Here is a 20,109-nt window from a genome sequence, read left to right on the forward strand (position 1 = left end):
AGCTGCCGCAAATGCCACATGAAGCTCTTAACCACCCAGGAATTATTCCATGCCTTTCTGGTATACTAGGCATGCATTCATGCCTCAGCTGAGAATGCTTGTCCTGTGCTGCAGGAGACACTTGCTCCCAGTTCTTTTCAATCAGTTTTGCACTCCTTTTGCAGTGTCACGGGTACATGTTAGACCACTTATTCTGCTGCTGTTGTTCTTTTAAAGTATGTGTTGCAGAGATTTAACCAAAATTAGTATCACCTCTTAGTATAGTCAGCTTGCTGTATTCAGATGAGCCAACTGAGGCATTGCATCAGTACTAGTACAGATGGGGACTTCTTGAATGATGATATAGTGTGAGTGGTTTCAACTAATTAATACCTGTGTTTCTGTTCTATTTTATTTTCTTTACATGAATGGCAGCAATGGACTGTCCCTGAAGTTGTTGGAGATAAGTAGATAGCAAGTGTTTCCTGTCACGAACACTGCTGTGAAAATGCAGGGACTATTCTGCTTTTGCTGAGCATTCACAATGCCTGTTAGCATGAATGGGACCCCATAGCCTCTGGGTAATAGAAACCCTTATCTTGCATTTCCATGTTGCTTTGTGGAACAAAAGCTATTGTGAAAACAAATCTACCCCATTCCACCATGAGTATTTTCTCTTGCTTCTCTCTTCATGAGAGCTACTTTCCAGTGAGACAACCCAAAGCTGACAAAAAAGAGAATTGTTACTTTCTGCTAGCTTACAGAGAGACAAGGGGACTCTTCTTGATGCACTGCTGTCATTGTCCGAGCTTTTCTAAGCTTTATCTTCTCCAGCTGCAGAGTTTGCGAGATGAAAATCACCTCTACTGAAAATGCTGTGCAGTTTCTATAGGAAAATTCACTGTCTGTGGGTTAAACTGTGGATTTAAATGAGTGTTGCTGTATCCAGGTGGCTTCAGACAACTCTGAAGTCTAAAAGCTACGATACGTCGCAGTATCAGCAGAGAAGCCAGCCTGAGCACTTACTTGCCCTACACCGCTGCTTGCTGTCTCACAGTTGCATCAATGTGACTGTAAATGTGACTGCATCATGAAACTGGAACATCAAAATGATGGAGAGTCAGAAACATGGCAGAAAGGGCGAGGGCTCTTTTGATCTTCAAATGACCCAGTGTGTCCGATGGCGAGGCAGACATTTGTATGTGCATAATTAAGGTGCTAAGCACAGGAAAATTAATGAAGGAGCAGGGACTTAGAAGAGCCTCATAGTGTCCTTAGACAAGTAACAGAACAACTGACAGATGAATTTCCTTTAATACTATTTAATTCCTGCCAGCATCCTAAGCCTTGTGAACTACTGCATTAAGGAGTCAGTTTATTCTGAGTACTGACGAATGCGTTTAAAACCGTCATCCCTGCACCTCTTGTATTGTGGCTTGAAATCCAAACTATTTTTGCAACACTGTAAGGTGTGTCAGTAAATGTCATCTGTTAAAAAAATCCAAACCACCCCACAAAATCCCCTGCAACAAAAATTCTGTACTCTGTGGGTGAGGCTGCAGAAGTTGCCGGTGTGTGCGTAAGTTCTTTGAGAGAGCTGCTTTGGAGAAAGTCTTGTTTCTTTTACATAGGACATGCAGTCCCTCATTAATTATGTATTTGGTATAGCTGTGACTCCTCCTCTTTATTCTGTATGCTGACAATCCTTTGGGACTGAAACATTCCACTTGTTCACCGTCTTAGTACCAAGATGTGCATCACACTGCTGGCTTTCAGAATGAAGGAAGAGAAGGCTGGGCAAAGTAAAAGTTTTCCTTGTAGATATCCCTATGGGGAAGAGCCATTATGAATGTCTTTGGTCTTCTGGTACTTTCCACAGGCATCTTAGTTATACAATACTTCTCAAAGTATTTCTAGGTCGAATCAGTCTTTTTGTAATGACTTTGACTTTATGCTTATTTTTATGTATAACCAGCTGTTCTCCAGATAAGTGATACAAAAAAGGTAAGGAAAGGAGAAAAAGAGCAAAGGGAGTGGCAACTATTTTTCTGTCTCTTCCACCACTGTGAAAGAAGGAGAGAAAAAACCACGAGAGAAGGACATGGCTGTAGTTGCTTTCCCCTTCCATTACTCTGTTGTGCAGCAAATAACCTAAAGCATTGTTTGTACTTCCCCCACTAACTAAGCTGTTACTGGCAATGTTGACAGTTGACAGGAATAGTCAGTCATGACTACTAGCAAGATTTCTCTCTTTCACATTGCAGGGAGTGGAATGGTCCATAGCTGTCAGGGTCCTGAGGGTGCTGTCTGGGTTGGGGGCAGGCAAGTGATAACTGCCATTGCTACTCATTATATCTTTGCAGCTGTACAGATTATTTCAATGCTTTTCAAATGTTCCTCATATCATACTCTCATCAGAGACATACATCATGCTTCTAAGTTTAAGAAACATGCTTGTAGTGCATGGTCTTTATATTATAGAATCATGCTCCTCCTTCATCTTGTACACTTGGAAAATCTACCATGGCAGAAAAGTCCACATTTTCCTCCTACAGAAATTTCATGCCACTTAAAAATATTTGCACTGATATTTACACTGATAATTCCTAACATTAGAGCCATCTATTCATGATGGTCATCTTAGTAGGTAAGAAGAAATGGGCATCACTAGAAATCCACAAAAGAGCAGGAAGCTTCAAAAACTGTCAGTTACTCTGTGGATGGTGAAATCAGCCTCCAGAGAGCTATGTGCCACCCAAGTTCTCACCTCTGTGCCTGGTGAAATCTTGGAGCAGATTCTCCTGGAAGGCATGCTAAGGCACATGAAAAACAACAAGGTGCTTGGTGACAGCCAGCAAGGATTCACTAAGGGGAAATCCTGCCTAACCAATTTGGTGGCCTTCTATGATGGGGCTACAAAAGTGATGGACAGGGGTAGAGCATTTGATGTCATCTACCTGGACTTGTGCAAAGCGTTCGACACTGTCCCACATGACATCCTTGTCTCTAAATTGGAGTGTCATCAATTTGATAGGTGGACCACATGGTGGATAAAGAACTGGCTGGATGGCTGCACACAAAGAGTTGTTGGCAGTGGCTCAATGTCTGGCTGGAGACCAGTAACGAGTGGTGTCCCTCAGGGATCGGTGTTGGTACCGGTCTTGTTCAATGTCTTTGTCGGTGACACGGACAGTGGGATTGCGTGCGCCCTCAGCAAGTTCGCGAAAGACACCAAGCTGTGTGGTTCGGTTGATATGCTGGAGGGAAGGAATGCCATCCAGGGGGACCTTGACATTCTTGTGAGGTGGGCTGATGCCAACCTCATGAAGTTTAACCATGACAGGTGCAAGGTCCTACACTTGGGTGGGAGCAATCCCAGGCACAGCTACAGGTTGGGCAGAGAAGAGATTCAGAGCAGCCCTGGGGAGAAGGACTTGGGGGTGTTGGTCAATGAGAAAATGAACATGAGCCAGCAGTGTGCTTACAGCCCAGAAAGCCAACCATATCCTGGGCTGCATCAAAAGGAACGTGACCAGCAGGTCAAAGGAGGTGATCCTGCCCCTCTACTCTGCTCTTGTGAGACCTCACTTGGAGTATTGTGTTCAGTTCTGGTGTCCTCAACATAAAAAGGACATGGAACTGTTAGAACAAGTCCAGAGGAGGGCCATGGGGATGATCAGGGGACTGGAGCACCTCCCGTATGAAGACAGGCTGAGAAAGTTGGAGCTGTTCAGCCTGGAGAAGGCTGCGTGGAGACCTCATAGCAGCCTTCCAGTATCTGAAGGGGGCCTATAGTGATGCCGGGGGGGGACTCTTCATTAGGGACTGTAGTGATAGGACAAGGGGTAACGGCTTGTAACTTAAACAGCAGAGGTTTAGATTGGATATAAGGAAGAAGTTCTTTACTGTGAGGGTGGTGAGGCACTGGAATGGGTTGCCCAGGGAAGTTGTGAATGCTCCATCCCTGGCAGTGTTCAAGTCCAGGTTGGACAGAGCCTTGGGTGTCATGGTTTAGGGTGAGGTGTCCCTGCCCATGGCAGGGGTGTTGGAACTAGATGATCTTAAGGTCCTTTCCAACCCTAACTATTCTGATTCTATAAAATAATATCTTGTATCCAAGCTATTTTACACTATTCCCTTAGTGTAAGAAAAGTCAGTAGGATTATCCTGACTCTACAGATTAGGTTGGGATTAGAATAAGTGTCAGTTAATGATTTACCCAAAGTTAGAGAAGTTGGTGTCAGAGGCAGGGTTTGAATCGTAATCATCTGACCTACGAGTATCCTCCAAAGTAGACTGTTGTTCTGGAAAAGAAGAGCCTTCAGTCAGTCACAGTTGCAGCTCTGGGGAAGCGACTGGCCAGAAAAATGAGTGTTAGCCAAATGTTTTTCATTTTTGTGTTTGTGTGAGATAAACTGTGCATGCTCTAATTTGGTAAAAATTCAACGTCATCTCTTAATTAGAAGTTGTTGTTATCTAAAAACTTTACAGCCTTCCCACATTTCCCCTGACAGCTTGGGCTGTGTGCCGCAAAGAAGCTGGTGTGGCTTTAAATGTCAAAATATGCTTTTCATTCTTGTATGTGTGTATATATATATATATCAACGCATTATCAAGTAAAATAAAACCTTGCAGTGTGACAGATTACATTTCTCTAATTGTCATAGCTTTTAAAATGAATTTATGGCTGTCAAGAGAAATTTTTTTCTTCTAGAAACACTGGAAACCTTGAATCATCTAGGCTGAAAAGAAGGCCAGTACTTGCTCTGCATATGTTTTGCTGGAACATTGCTGGAGGTGGCTGAGCTGATTTGGATGTATTTGGTTTTGAATGCTTTCTCTCGTTTTGCTAATTACATACCAGGCTGATTTTCCTGCAGAACTCTGACCATTTGCCTCTGCTTTATCAGTGACTTATTGTTTGTGGGAAGAAATAAGCTGGAAGCTCATCTCCTGAGAAATCTGGTTCTTCATGTTTTCCTGCTGGGTGGCCACTCCTGCTGAGATGTTTGTGGAGAAAGAAGCCTGTGCACTCTTACGAATTAGAGAAGGTTTATGGTCCTTGCTCAGAGGTGGACATGAAAGAGCAGTGGGCTGAAGCTGGAAATCTGTTAGCTAAATTGTGATAAACCTGGCCAACCTGGACTAGCTTAGCAGAAGTCAAAGGTAAACTTGCTTCTCCTGGAGGCTGCTCCCAGGTGATTTTCCACATGGCAGTGTTCCCTCCACTCTTCCCCAGGCCTGTGGCGTTGCATGGGGTTGTTGTGACCAAAGTGAAGGATCCAACACTTTGCCTTGTTGAATCTCATACAATGGGCCTCAGCCTGTCCAGAGTCCTCTTGCAGAGCCTTCCTGCCCTCCAGCAGATTGACACTCCCACCCGACTTGGTGTCATCTGCAAACTGACTGAGGGTGCACTTGATCCCCTTATCCAGATAGATGAGAAAAGAACTGGCCCCAGCACTAACGCTTGTGACTGGCTGCCAACTGGATTTAACTCCATTCTCCAGACTCTTTGGGCCTGGCCATCCAGTCAGTTTCTTACCCAGCAAAATGTACACCTCTCCAAGCCATGAGCAGTCAGTTTCTCCAGGACAATGCAATGGAAATGGTGTCAAAGGCTTTACTAAAGTACAGGTAAACAAACTCCACAGCCTTTCCCTCATCTACTAAGTGGGTCAGATGACGCGGTTAATTTAAAAATGTCACTTTTTTTACCAGTAAAGATGGTTCTGTGATTCAGCTCATGGACAAAGAAGGGGTTTTACCAAAGAAGCTTTCAGGTCAAGTGTTTGGTCTCCAAAATAAAGGCACTTTATAAAAGGCGATGGCCTTTGGTATCTCTCACCCTCGTACTAGGCAGGAAAGCATTGACTCCTCCACTTCACACTGAGGTGTAAGCTATAGCTGTTTACAGCTACAGGACATGGCAAATGATATCACTGAAGTTATTCTCAAGCTGAGATGTAAACACAGTATTTGATACACAAGTTCAATCTGTGGACTGAGTCCAAATGGCCATAACTTTTAAGTACTTTTCACATTAGTGTAGATATTCAGGCGAACAAAACTTAAGCCTGTATTCAGACCTGTCTGAAATTTTCTGATGTGACATATTGTTTATTTTGGTGTTCTTATTTCCCTCCCTGTTCTTCTACAGAGGTTTGCACAGAATGTGTTGCAATGCATAAGCAAGCAGCAGAAACAGAGGTGAATATTTTCCCTTTTCTTTGACAATGTATTCCTTTCTAGCTCTGTCTTGATCCCGATACTTCCTTTTCCTCATTGTTGTATGTTTGGAATAATGCTCAGTTATCAGACCTCTCTCTACTGTGATATGCCAGGATGATGGAAAAGCATCTCCTTGAAAGCATTTACAAAGGCAGCTCAGCATCTGAAAATTGATGTGTTGCACATAGTAAAAGCTGCTGATTACATGAAATCTTGTCTTACCAAAGCATGCCTGTGTTAACTAGGAGTTTGTAAATATTTCAGATTAATTTATGGGGAAAGATTGGATTTTCATGTACTGTAGTTTAATCAGATGTTGCCAATTCTGAGAATGTAGTGGGATAATGATAGTCGTAAGGCTCTATGTCTCTCACTATAGAATGAAGAGAATATTCTGAGGCTTAATACAGTGTTGTGGAGGATCTTTGCAAGTTAGGAATAAACTGGTTGTATTATTAGGCTTTGTAGCGTTGCATTTCATATGTGTTTGGCAGGCTAGAGAGATGCATGCACATCGGCATAACGTTACTATGAAGCTGCTACTAGGAGCCTCTGAAGAATGTGAGAATGGGAAGAAGGGAATAAATAGATGCAAATGGAAACAAAAATGACTCATCTGATGCCTTAAACATGAATGTCACCAATAATTTCTAGCTATGCAGAAATCAACAACTGCTGTTGCAGTTAGCTTTCTGCCTTCCTCTAAAATTATTTGATTTTGAGTTTTGTTTACTATATCTTTTTGTGTGCTGCATAGATTTAAAATCATATATTGTCACTTACTGGTCCCTGTCAGGGATACTGGAGGTGCCAACTTTGACACTAAGATTTTTACCGTGATTAACAAAGTTCAGACTCTGTAAACCTTAAAGCTGTGGCCTGTTTGTCAGCTGGATCCCTGGGTTGAGACGCATTCTTCAAATGGCAGTTTCAGGTAGGAAATTATGGACAGACAGCAACAGAGGCTCCAGGATCACACTGAGTTCCACTTAAATGCCTGGTCTGCTTTGCAGCAGATGTATCACATTAGTCAGGGATGGTTGTATTTTTTGCCTTTTGGTTTCCCCAGATTCATTTACCTGCTTAGATACTCTGTTGCCTTGAGAGAAAAACTGCTAATTAGATGACATAGATAGAATTGCCTTTTTTTTTTTGGTGTGCTGCCCTTTTGGATGCAAATGGGTGCTCTGTGTACACCCATAGCAGCAGCAGCCAGACAAACTGGTAGGTCACAGCACTTCTTTTCTGCCTAAAATGAAGGAGAAGAGACTAGTTCTGATTAAAATGCAGCCAGAGCCTCTAATACTGTAGTATTAATAGTGATGTTGGCCTTGACAAAAATAGCTGTTAAATGGGGAATAAAAAGCTTTCCATGTTTGCCAAAATCGTAATGAAAATGGTGGAGCTGTCATAAATACGATGTTCTTAGCTAAAATGATTATGCCTTAACAATTTTCCAGTGCATTGCATTGGGTTATTTCCAGCACATTCAGATCTTAGTGTTATAAAGGTTTAATAGAAAATCTTGACAGTGAGACTTCATCTGTGCCAGAGGAAAAGATAGGCAGTGTTTATGAAATCCACTCAAATTCTTTAGTCACCAGTATGATGTTGCTCCCATGCTTACTTGTTGTCATCTTTATACATGTCTAACTCTCCCAAAAAACACTTGATCCAGTGTATGGCTGTGGATTTCTAAGTTTGGTTGCTGTTGTGATGTAAACTATATGAGCTCCACAATCCTCATAAGCTTTAAAAACACAGGCTGACTCCTCAGGAGAGATAAAATCCATGGTGTTCCACAGAAGTGGCTGGAGGTGTGCCAAACTACAGTGCCTGAAGACTGAGCACAATGATGCATCTTTGATTCAAACAACTGTTCCTCAGAAAAGGTAGTGTTTGCAAGAAAACAAGCATGCTGAGCCATGAGTCAGGGCCGGAAGTTACATTTGACATACCTCTGTTAGATGCCAAGGAACTCAGGGAAAATTATATGTCCCTGCCCATGGCAGGGGGGTTGGAACTAGATGATCTTGAGGTCCTTTCCAATCCTAACTATTCTATGATTCTGTGATTCTATACCAGTGTCTGTGATAGTGATAGGACAATAGTAGTTGAGAAAATGCACAGAAGTATTTTATTCCAGATAGCAAAATTACTAATGTTGTTAATTTATGATCCACACAGTGGGAAAGTGTTTGCCCCTGTGTAGTTCTGATTTCAGTTTGTAGCAGAAACCTGGCTCAGTAGAAGAAACCTTGGATGGCTCCAGCTTTTGTTATTTATTGATTGTTTCTTTTTTCTTCAGAACAGCAGCTGAACCCTCCTTAGCATGTTTTCACTGATCCCTAATGGGCTTTGTAAGTGGAGGGAGAAACATGCATGTTTGGAAGTTCTCTTTGCTTGCAGACATATATATTACTTTCTTTTCATTTTTGTGTATTCTGGACTAAAAGGAGAAGATCAATTAATTTTTTCTGAGGCCAAAACCTGCACAGAACCTAAGGTGGCATCATGATCTTTGTAACTGCAGAGAGGATGTTGTTGAGTATGCAGGACACCCAAGAAACTGGATTGCTTGATTAGCTCATGCTAAGGAGAGGAATTTGGTCTAGAAAAGCATTCCCATTTACAGTTAGTGTATCTGGAAATATTCTGCATTTTTTCTTTGGGTATCTCAGTTGAGGAAAAAATGCATCATAGCCTTAGCTAGCCTCATCAGAGAGCAAAGAGAGCCCCCTGATTCTCATCTGCTGTTTTGCTGGGCTGTATATGAAATGGGAATATTCAATTGCTGAGTTAAGTATATGCTGAAGTGTCTTTCTGAATCCATAGTCTTCTGTGTAGATTATTTTAATAAAGAAATCATAGTAATAGTCATAATATATAAGTAATTTCTGCACTGCTGTGAAAATTATGTGTTTTTTGCAGAGAAGGTGTATGACTGCACAAGCTAAAGAAATTGGATGTGTATTTTATTGCCTTCAATGGCTTTTCCAAAGCTTATGAGTAATCTACATAAATAAAGGCTTTGAAATCCCTATGTTAGTAGTAGTGTTTACTACTAACACCTTAATTATTGTGTGTTGGTGCCTTTGGTGGTCTAAAGACATATGTGAGGGAAGATTTACAGGATGGAGTGCTATGTTTTAGTGAATCAGCTGATACACGTAGAGAGAACAGGCAGTAAACCAGTAAACTTCAGGAAAAAAACAGTAAGTTGGTGGAGAGTAATTGTGATATGAGCACTTCCAGAAATTATCTTCTAAGAACACCTTGATGCAGATGGCAAACAATTAGAAGACAGGAGCATGTACATACATATGTGTCAGAATAAAGTCTGTAAGTTGATGTTTTGCTGGTAGGTACAGGTATGACTTGCTAGGTATGACTAAGTAAAGCTGGCATGCCCTGTAACTGTGTGGTACGTGGTGACATCGACCTTCACGTACTCATTCCAATATCTGTCTCCCACTAGCTCTGCTCTTCTCCAGGGACCTAATGTCTTTAGGTGACAGCTGCCTGTCTGGTCACCTGAACTGACCGCTATTGGATCTGTCTTGAATCCCACCTCCAGGTGATCAGACTTTTGCAGAGTCCTGCTGAATGTTGAGTATGTGTCTCAGATTTCTTTCTTGGGTAGTCAGTGTTATATTGTGTGCTGCTGAGAAACTGGTGGGATCTAACCTATCACATTGGATAGATACCCTTTCCAGATTTGATCTATCAGATAAAAGATGTCTCATTGTGATTAATCAAGGTTCTGCTGCTCCTTTGGTCACAGCTTCAGTTACTGGTCCCTATGTCTACACTGTACATAAACCATTTATCTTTCCCACATAAGGGCATCTTGACCAGCTACCATTCTGGTACCCTTCTTGTTTTAGAACCAGAACTGATAACCCACAAAAAAGTGGCAGTTTTGAGCTAATACTGTAACACCTTTCTACCTTGTACTCTGAAAAACACTGGGTTAATCACATGCTACTGAACTTACTGTGTATGCTGGATATGGTTAGGACTCCCAGATGTGTGGCAGACTAGGTAAATATTAAATATTCTACTGGATTTACCTGGGGAACAGTTGAAGTATGGAAATGCTACACTGAATCAATGGCTGAATCTCACAAATATAAGGAAGTTTATTGCTTTCTTAGTCTTCCTCTCCGGAAAGCCTGGAGGTGCTGAAAAATGTTTTCTCATAGGCACTGCTACTTATAAAAGGAGACTTTATGGTAAGGAAGGCACTTGCTACAAGTCATCCAAGCAAAATAGCATTTTTTACATGTACTTCACAATTCAATTACCTGAGGAAGAAGAGTATTTTTTTTTTATCTGTTTTCTGTAGAATGTGCATGTGTGATTCCACTTAGAAAAGTTAAAATGCTGAACATTTATGTTACTGTCTTGTTATGATTCTATTTGGTAGTCCATTTCCTCCCAGTTTGCCTTCTGAGGAGCCAGACTAGAAGCAGTTACATGAATGTAGTAACACAGGGGATTATTCTTTTCAGAGGGTGCTATGACAGTCTTTATTTGTATATATTTTTAAAGAGGTTGCTGACATTTTAGCTCTTGATATAGGATAGTGCAATAAAGAGAGGGGGGCAAGGGTAGAAATTAAGAAGAAAATATCTAAGAAAGAATTAAGGGACAGTGTCTAAAAGAGTTTCTGAAAAAAACCCCACCCCCCTGATTTGATGCATTTTGCATTGTCGGACAAGTAACGTGTAACAATAAAATAAGCCCAAATTCAAGCTAAACACATGGGAGGTGGGCTTCAGCACTGAATTTAAAATATAATGTTTTCTGTTGCTGATTGGACATTTTATTGTTGCAGGGAATTTCATATTTCTGTTGCGAGTAGAGTTAAGCTTTCCTGCTAACGTGTGAGACGCTACCACACACACCCCCTCAGATTTCATTGATGAACAATGTTTTGAGCGCAAAATGAGTGCCCTTAATATTACAGGCACATTCAGTTTCAATAGTTGCACCTCTTTTTGGCAACACGGTCAGATAGTTTGTGTATTAAATAGCTATGTTGCAAGGTTTTGAGTTCATGAAGGAAAGCAGTTCTGAGTCAGAGCAATATCAGTTCAATATCTTTTTTAAACTGTAGTTCAGAGCAAATGCTTAGGACATGTAGTGATAATTCTTGTATGTCCTGAGTGTGCTTAGAAGTCATCAAGCAGTATAGCTGCATGACTGCAAGCCTGAAGCAGAGGCCAAGAGATACTATTTCCAGTTTTGCTCTTTGAAGCAGGAGTAAGTGCAAATGTTACAACTTGAGTTTTTCCTTGTTTGTAGCCTGGGTTTACATCTTATGGATGAAGTGAGTGAGGCTTCTTAAGTCGTTGGACATAACGTTGCAATGGTATGAACACAGGTTAAGTCTGAAGTTAGCAACTGTCCTGCACTGTGAATGCAAACCTGGCTCTTGGTACAGATCTTTGTCTCACTTTCATGTGCATATTGGATGAAGAGTCTCAATAACTGTTTATGATTACTAGCACTTGAGGCTGCTGAAGAAGAGAAAAAGACATACATGTTTGTGGGTGTCTTTTCCTGTTTGGCTTCTGTTTGCATGCAAATGCAAAAGGTTTATCAGGCAGTTAGCTTGGGACCTAAGCTGGAAATACACCTCCTTTTTAAGAAGCTCTTCCTGTCCCCTCCTGCCTGTGCAATATCCCCAGAGTGGTTATAGGAAGTGGCAGCAAATGCATCAGGTGTCAGATCAGTCCCCTTGCTTTCTGTTTAAGCAGGATCCACAGCCCGGCTGTGTTTCTCAAAGAGTAACAGAAAGACCTGGAGATGCTTCCAAGTTTCTGTATTATAACTGCTATTCAGAGTAGTTTGATATTCTCTCTGAAAATTGAAGCTATAAAATTGATTAATTGGTTTCACATTCATTTTTCTGTTGGTCTTCAGCTGCATGGACTGTTTAACACCAATGATTGATAGTTTCATTATAACCCTTCTCGTATAAGCACATAGAATCTTTATGAAAAATTGATTTGGGATTTCTTCATTATGCCTAAAAATGTCTGAAAAGATGCCTTGCATGCTGCTAATTCTCAAAAGTCAGATGAATAGTGTGGATTTTCTGAGACAACAAAAATGTTAACATATGACACCCTAAATAGCTACTGTTTTCATTTGTTTCCCCTTGTCTTATGTATTAATGCCTCTTTAGTAATTGTCATGGTGACTGCTACGTTACTTTTGGTGATTTCTTGATACCAAAAAGCCATTTATGCACCTTGTGTAGGGTTTATGGGTTTTTTTGGTGTTTTCTTCTTCTTGTTGTTGGGTATTTTGTTTTTACTATTGATCTCAAGCTGCTGCTGCATAAAATCAAGGTCAGAGGGGACTGGTTTAAAATAAATATTTTAAGCTGTTAATTTAGATGAGAATCAGCAAATACTGAGGTCCTTACAGATGGCCTGGTATTGCTATTCCTAGAGACTTCTCTGACCATGCCTCAAATCACTATATAAACCAATGAGTTTAGCTGGGACAATGGTGAAGATTTCTTGTCTGGTATTGGCAGTCTCCAAGGGAGCCTGGTTAAAAGTTCAGGGAGGTTATCTTGGCTCTTCACCCTCTGGTTTTCAAACAGCTTGCTGAATAAGGTATTAAAAGCAGAAGGAATTATCAGAAAGCCTCAGGCTTGTATTACTGTAGGTTTTGGGTTTTTTTTTCCCTTTTGAATTCTGATTTGATAGTACACAAGGAGAACTTTAAATATTCTGCTGGAAAGGAATGTGTTTTATACCAGTCTTTTACACTTTCTCTTAGTTGTAAGAGCAAATAATTTGAGGCATTGTCTGTTCTTGAGCGGATAATAATTTAGCAGGTGGGAAACATGTACTTCCTAATTCTTCAGTGAAAAGTGATAGAAATTGTGAAGCTACTTACGTAGGGTTTTTGTTAGCCAGGCTTACTGTCACTTGGCTTTTGTAGTTGATGGGGTATCTGGTGTCTCACTGCAAATAAAAGGGACTTCTGGAGAGTCAGCTCATAGCAGAAATAGCAGGCTGTTCACTGAGAATAATCTCTCATAGAGACAGAAAATCACAGCAACAGCATTTCTTCTGCTTTATTTCCCACAGCACTAGGCTAAAGTGGCTCAGCCTTCTGGACATTACAAACATGTATTGCTCCTTTATTTGTTTAACACCTTTTCTGAGCTTTACATCATTGATATTGGATCTGGCCCACTCAAGGTATGTTTCATATTCTTCTACACACTCTGACTGTAGCTTTCTCATTCCCCAGATGGTCTCCTTCATCGCTGTTATCCTCATACTGCCCCTACACTTATTAGACTCTTGGTGAGTATGAAACAACAAAGGATAGAATCCCACTACAAGGTCTTGCTTGAAAAGGACAGACCCTTCAGACCTGCAGAATCAGTTTGCACGATGCCAGAGGTTCCCAGCTGTGAGGGATCTGAGAAATATTCCTGTAATTATTCCATTACTTTTCCATAAATGGAGTATCTCCAGAATGCCAATTGCCACAGCTTCAGGTATATCTGGTCAAGAATTTGTCTTTAAGTTACATGTAGCATTAAGATTACTCCAGGTATATGTGGGTACTATAGGTTCCATTGCACCTGCTCTTTGAAGGGACCTTGTAGACATTGCTGCACCTAAAACTCACTAGGAAACTTGTTAGGTTTTTGCATCTGCTGCTTAATGGTTATTGTAACTGTCTTCCTATGAACTTGGCAGTCTCACTCTTTGCGTGCTATTTCTTTCCTTATCCTGAAAACTCTAGATGGCAGGGACCATTTTTAAATGTAAGATGTGATACTACTGAGATGTTAATTCTTACCTAAGCATCCGCAGGTTAAGAACTACTAGTTCACTGCTGGTGGTAGTTCTGTCAGATTTGTATTGTGCCTCTTGTGAGAAATGCCTACAGTTAATTTTCATTGCCTAAAGCAACATATGAGCAAGTTAAGAACCAGCAGACCTACCAGCTTAGGTATTTGAACCCCATATGTATGTCCAGTTACACACTTGCTTGTGGACCATTCTCTGCCAAAGTGCTTGTATATAGGTTATGCAAAAAAACCCAATTAGTTCTTTCTTATTGTTATTATTCCTCCACAGCAGGCTAGATTGCATTTTTTACTTCTAGAGTACACTTGTAGTATCCCGTATGTTCAAAACAGCACAGTTATGAAAGTTTCAAGTGGTCAGTATTCTCTGTATAGTCTTGAAAATTTAGTTCAGTTGACTAGCTCTGATTTGTTGCAAAATTATTTCTTGAAGGCAGCTCTGTATTTCAGGATGTTCTCTATAAAAAGCCACTGTTATCTGTATTGTGAATTTTTTGGGGGGATGCCTTGGCTTTGTGGTTTTCCAGTGATTTTGTTCAATATGTAGTGATTTTTATTTGTGTCTGTAGTCTGTCAGTTAGCTGAAGATGTTATTACATACTTGTTAAATGCAGGCTGGGGTTGGTGGTGTACAAGACAAACCATATAGATAGATATTGCTTAGAGCTAATCTTCTCTCCTAGGGCAGAGCATTTCTGAGGAATTTCTAATTTTGACAACTGGGATCAAATTTCTGACTTCTGAGGGCTGACAATAACACCAGGGGCTGAGCTGCTTTGTCCTGTTGATAGCAACTGCTGAGCTTAAAAACCACAGTAAATGCCAGGGAACCATGCATCTTAGCTGGTTAGGTTCAGGGTGTGTGTGTGTTTAGGGTAAGGCATTAGCTTTAGAAGTCTCTACGGGGCAGAAATGCTGTGGCTGCTCAGGGGTAAAAATAGTTCTGGGTTTTCAGTGACTGCATTCCATGGCTGGAGCCTGAAATCATGAATCAGGGCTCAGCTCTCTGTCTGTGCGAGACCAACTGTGAGAGCTCTGCAGGCAGATGCAGGAGGGGAGCAGCTAGCTGAGATGAGTCTGAGCCCAGCACCACTGATACTCTGGGAGGGACCTGTGTTGCTTGTACACTCTCAGCAAGGTATTGTACATTAATATTTTGATTTGCAGTGAGAGTGTAGTTACTTGAGTGTGAATAATTAAAAATCCACTGAACCATGCAAATTTTCCCATTAAACCAAAGATGACTTTTTAAAAGTGTCTGTTCTGTGCAAATTCGACTTCACAGAGGCTAGCAGCTTCATACCGTACAAGCTTCCAGAAACGTGGGATGATATATTGTGATTGGAAGGGCATGCTGCTTGTTGCCACCTGAGCACTCTTTTGTGTGTTTGTCCTTGTTTTTTGCTTGGCAGTTTTTTCCCCAGAAATCTTCTAGCCTGGAAATTCCTGGGAATTCAGATCCACGAATAGTTAGTGGTCTTTCTAAGCCTTCCTGCAATAGTGCTTTTTATAAATGGTACCTAAAATATGGTTGCTTAACTCATAGATCTCTTTAAAGCTTTAAACTCTGTCAGTGTTGTGGCACGAGGTCTGTGAAGATTTAAATCCCGTTTTGGCAGAGTTCACATGGTTATCCTCAGTGGTTTAAAACATGGCACAGTTTAATGAGAGTTGCACTTGCAGTCTTTTCGCTTACAACATTTTGTTGAAAGTGTTCCTAGGATGCTGCCGAAGTTTTTGTGATTAACTTTACCTTTGGAAGCAGTAAACAAAAACCTTTCTGCTTGGGTTGTGGGTTGTTCGGGTTTTTTTATGTATTTGTCTCTGAGACATTTAAAACATGTATCCTCCAGGCCACTACTAGCAGCACCTTGATGTTCCTGTACATGCCCAGTGAGTTGAATGATTCTCCTTCCAGGATGAGCTGCTAGATTTCATGTTGCTGGAAGTACCCATGCCAGCTGCCTGTGCAGATTGTCTGTTCCATTAGTGCTGATGACAAAACTGTGCAAAACCACACACAGTAACCTTGCAGCCAGGCACAGCATTCAAGTACATTCTGTTTTCTTTCCAGGCCCTGGGATGCAGCTGCACACGCGTGTTGGACACTCTCAGTGTATCTGCTTGTGCTGATCTGCTCTGTGCTACCCCGGTGTGCCTGGCGCAGCTGCAGGCACATGTCTTTTGCTTTCCTGGCACTTTACACATAACACAGGCACCTACAGCTGTGCTGTCCCCAGGTACTGCTGAATGGGCTTGTGTTAGAAGAGCTTGATAGCTCAGCATGGTGCTGTGTATCAGTGATCTTGCTTTAGCAAACCAGTTGCCAAAGGCATTTGCACCTCGTTTTTTTTCTCTTCTAATGTGCTGGCACAACTTAATTCCCTGAACATTGCTGATATTCAGAGTAGAGGATACTGCTTTCTCATGCAGCTCCCACGTTTTGAGGCTTATCTGTAACAGATAACTGAGGTGAATTTGGAAAATCTCACATGGAATAACAACTTTGTAAAGCTAGAAGCATATTGCTCTAACAAGGAGTAAAACTGTAAGAGTCAAAATAGTTACATGCAGTAAGCTAGGTCAGTGGGGTGTTAGGTACAGTTACAGAATGATTAGCAAACATCAGGAATTTTAAAATCTATATTGTTTTATTTTACTTGAGACTTCTTAGTGTGTAAGGCACTGGACTGTTGTGCAGGACCTGAATTCTATTTCAGCCTTGCTGATAGAATTCACTCAGCTAATTTTCTTGCTTTTCAGTTCCCAAATTGTATAATGAGGATGATTTTACAACAAAGATGTTATGGGAATAAAATCTCTTTATTACAAATGTAAGTGCTAATGCCATCTTTACCCTTTCAGAGCTGCCAAATTAACTGCCGGTGCACCACTTCTGGGAGACCTGTCCCACTTCTGAAACAGGAGTTTTGTGTTGTCACTAGTGCCATTTTGCAGAGGGTGAACATGGACTGCACATAGCTCAGGATATTCCAAGAGTTGTATGAAGTCCGAGAACATGAACAGATGCTGTAATCCTGCCTGTGTCCTGTGTGCTGGCCTCACTGTACGTTCCCCTTTTGGGAGGTTCAGTTAGAGTTAGAAATACACTGCAGGACATTAAGTTAGTCATCAGCACTGCACAAAAATAGTTGTATGGGTATTTTAAAGAAGTGACATGGCAAAACTGTTGGTATAATTGTCCCAATAGTAGAGCTGCCTAAAATAACAGGAACATGAGAAAGTCCTTTCTAACAGCAGCAGTTTATCTAATGCCATTTTCATTTATTGTGAGTAAAGCAATGAGAGGTATCTCAAATATTCAGTCAGTGGTCCCAGATATTATGAGCCCTTTGTGTTAGGAATTACAACACTACAAACTATGTGCCAGAGTTGTCAGCTAAGGTGAATAGCTGAAGATCTGGCTGTTTGCCCAAGCTGTCCGCATTTAATTACCCTGTGAAACCTCATTAGAGATGAGCTGCACCTGTGATAATAAAAGGGAATTATTTTGAAGGTAGTTCAGATCCCAATTCATAGCTCAATTTGAAAAATGCTCTTTTAGAATCTGAAAGTTCTTGCATCCCTATGTGCTTTGTTACAAGTAGAGCTCAGACCTGATCTGATTTTCTGAGGGGGCAGGAAATAGAGAAGTTGCATTTCATAGCTAAAATTATATTAACAAATTTGAAAGCCTGAAAAAAAATGATAAATGCAATATATTTCACTCGAGAACTATCAACTACATAAGTACAAATAGGCCTGTAACAGAAGATTTGGGGATTTTTGTGGTTTACAAGGTGAATTTAAGTCACGAATACTGTGTTGTTTAAAAAAGCAAAGCCATCTTGCAATGCAAAACCAGAATATATCACCCATGAGACCTGTGAAATGATCCATCTCTTTGGCACTTAGTACAGTCTCAGCTGGGATATAGTTCAGATTTTGGGAGCTGCAGTTGAAGAGTATGGTTCAACTGGACAATTTGATGCAAGCACAGTGAGAATGAACAAGACTAAAAGAAAATTTAAAGGGAAGATAGCATGCATTCAAGTTTTTTTTGGTAAGGAAGAGGTTGCTAAGGATATTTAATAACATTTTGCAAGCATGTAAATGACTGCTGGAAAGAGGAAGGGAAGAGCTCTTCTTTGTAGGAATGGGGTAAGAAGTAATAGGGTTCAGTCACATATTAGAAGATTTAGGCTTGTTAATAGATGAAGTATATGTTTGTCTCAGGTGACACAGGTATGACCTGTTCTGCTGTCATCCATGTCGTCCAGAGCCTTTTCAAATCTCTCCCAATTCTATGATTCTACAGACCTGCATGATTATGTGCTTTGAGTTGGAAACTAGTGTCCTTAATCCTCTGCAGCAATGTGCTCTGTCTCCCAGAGAACCTGCTCCTGCAGCCAGGGCTGATGCTATTATAGATAATAGGAGCTGGGCAGAGGGAAGGGATTGGGTTTATAAGTAACCTTTTAGCAGTTGTAAACAACATGAAGACATGAGTCAGGACTGATTGCTTATTCCCAGTTTCTCATAGTACAAAAACGGTAGGATAGGCACTTGAAATGGCAGGTGGCAAATGCAAAACAGGGAAGGACGTTTTGCACACCATGTTTAGTTAACCTGAGGACTTTTTGCTGTTAGATGTGTTGGGTGCTGAAACCAACAGGGCAGTATTATGCCAGCAGATCTTTCAAGAGTATTTAAATATACATATACCAGTTCTAGTTGGAGAATTTCCTGACCCACATGTTGCTGGAGGCTGGGATTATATACCATGGAGGCTATTGCTATGTTTGTGCCCCGCTCTTATACTCTTGGCATTTCCAGGCGGTGTCTCTCAGAGTTTGAAGGGAGAGCTGGGTCCAGAATTTATTGAAGGAGGGCTTTTTTTCTTTCTCCAGGCTGCAGTGCACAGCCTGTAGAGGAATCTACATGCCTCATAATCAGCACATTTAAAATAGCCTTTTGCCTGAGAAGAGCCGTGACTGGGACATATTCTGTTCCCATCTGAGAAGTATTCTGTCAGCACTCCCACTTCAGTCTGAGAAGTGCAGTGGAACAGCTGAGGTGGAGTGGGAAGAGGCAGCAAAGATTCAGTCCTGGGCACTGGGCATTCCCATGTCTTTGCTGGGAATTTCAAGGCATGTACTTCTTAGATTATTTCTAGCCAGAACTTGCTATTAAGTATTAAGTCTTTGCTGTTAAGGATAATTTAGGAAGTGCCATCATGAGAGACATTTCTGAGTACAAAGCTTGGCATGGGTTGTAGGAAGAATAGCAAATAGCCAAGAGGTATGCGGGCAAGGTCAGATAAAAGCTACATAAATGCTATGTGTCAATTTTTTCTTTCACAAAATTGCCATTTCTGTAGCAGGATGATATTATGAATGATCCGAAAATAATTTCTGTAGCTGACATGCTGCCACTGTGTTAGGATTATGTGTTGTGAGGACATGACTGTGTGGGATTGATATGCCAGGAGGTGCCATGCAAACAGCAGACTCTTGGTGCTTTTTTGCCTGTAAGCTTTCCTCTGCCAACATGAAAACCACTGTGTTGACAAGAGTAAGCTATGAATTTTACCTGTGGGGCAAACAATTCAAAGTGTTGACAGAAGAGGATTGAGTACAGTGGCAGAGGCTGTTTGCTAAAAAGAACACAAGGCCAGGAAAGGCCATGAGAGCTAAGCACTTCTGGTCATGTTCAGCTTGTTAAGGGATAGAGTCTGATGGGTTAGCCTGCTGGAACAGTGTCACTCCCACTACTGTCAGAGGGAATATTCCTTGCAGCCAGTGTACAGATTGATAACAAAGTGGAAATCAGGCAGAACAGTGTCTACATGAGATGTCCTTAGACCAAGAAAATGCAAACCATTTTGTACCCAATAAGGCATACACTGATATGGAAGAGTATCTTCTAGTTCTAGAGCACAATGCCTTGAGCAGTGTGCAAAAAGACTCGTGTTTATATTTGGAAAGGTATTATGGTATCTAGTTCTTATTAGGAAGCTAAACATAATTTTACAAGCCTGGAACAAA

At 41.1% G+C, this 20,109-nt stretch overlaps 1 protein-coding gene across 5 annotated transcripts in view; it reads left to right on the top strand.

The window, feature by feature from the left end:
* TSPAN4 (tetraspanin 4) overlaps positions 1-20,109 on the top strand; it is a 459,690-nt gene that overhangs the window by 189,091 nt on the left and 250,490 nt on the right. The window contains exon 1 of one of the 5 annotated variants that reach the window (XM_031049019.2): positions 15,110-15,200. The exons of the other annotated variants lie outside the window; for them this stretch is intronic. Coding sequence (XP_030904879.2) covers positions 15,134-15,200 — 67 coding nt within the window. The 5' untranslated portion in view covers positions 15,110-15,133. Of the gene's footprint in view, positions 1-15,109; positions 15,201-20,109 lie in introns of those variants that run through there. 5 annotated transcript variants of the gene reach the window in all.

This window comes from Melopsittacus undulatus, chromosome 4, assembly GCF_012275295.1.
Source record: "Melopsittacus undulatus isolate bMelUnd1 chromosome 4, bMelUnd1.mat.Z, whole genome shotgun sequence".
In the NCBI taxonomy this organism is placed as follows: Eukaryota; Metazoa; Chordata; class Aves; order Psittaciformes; family Psittaculidae; genus Melopsittacus; species Melopsittacus undulatus.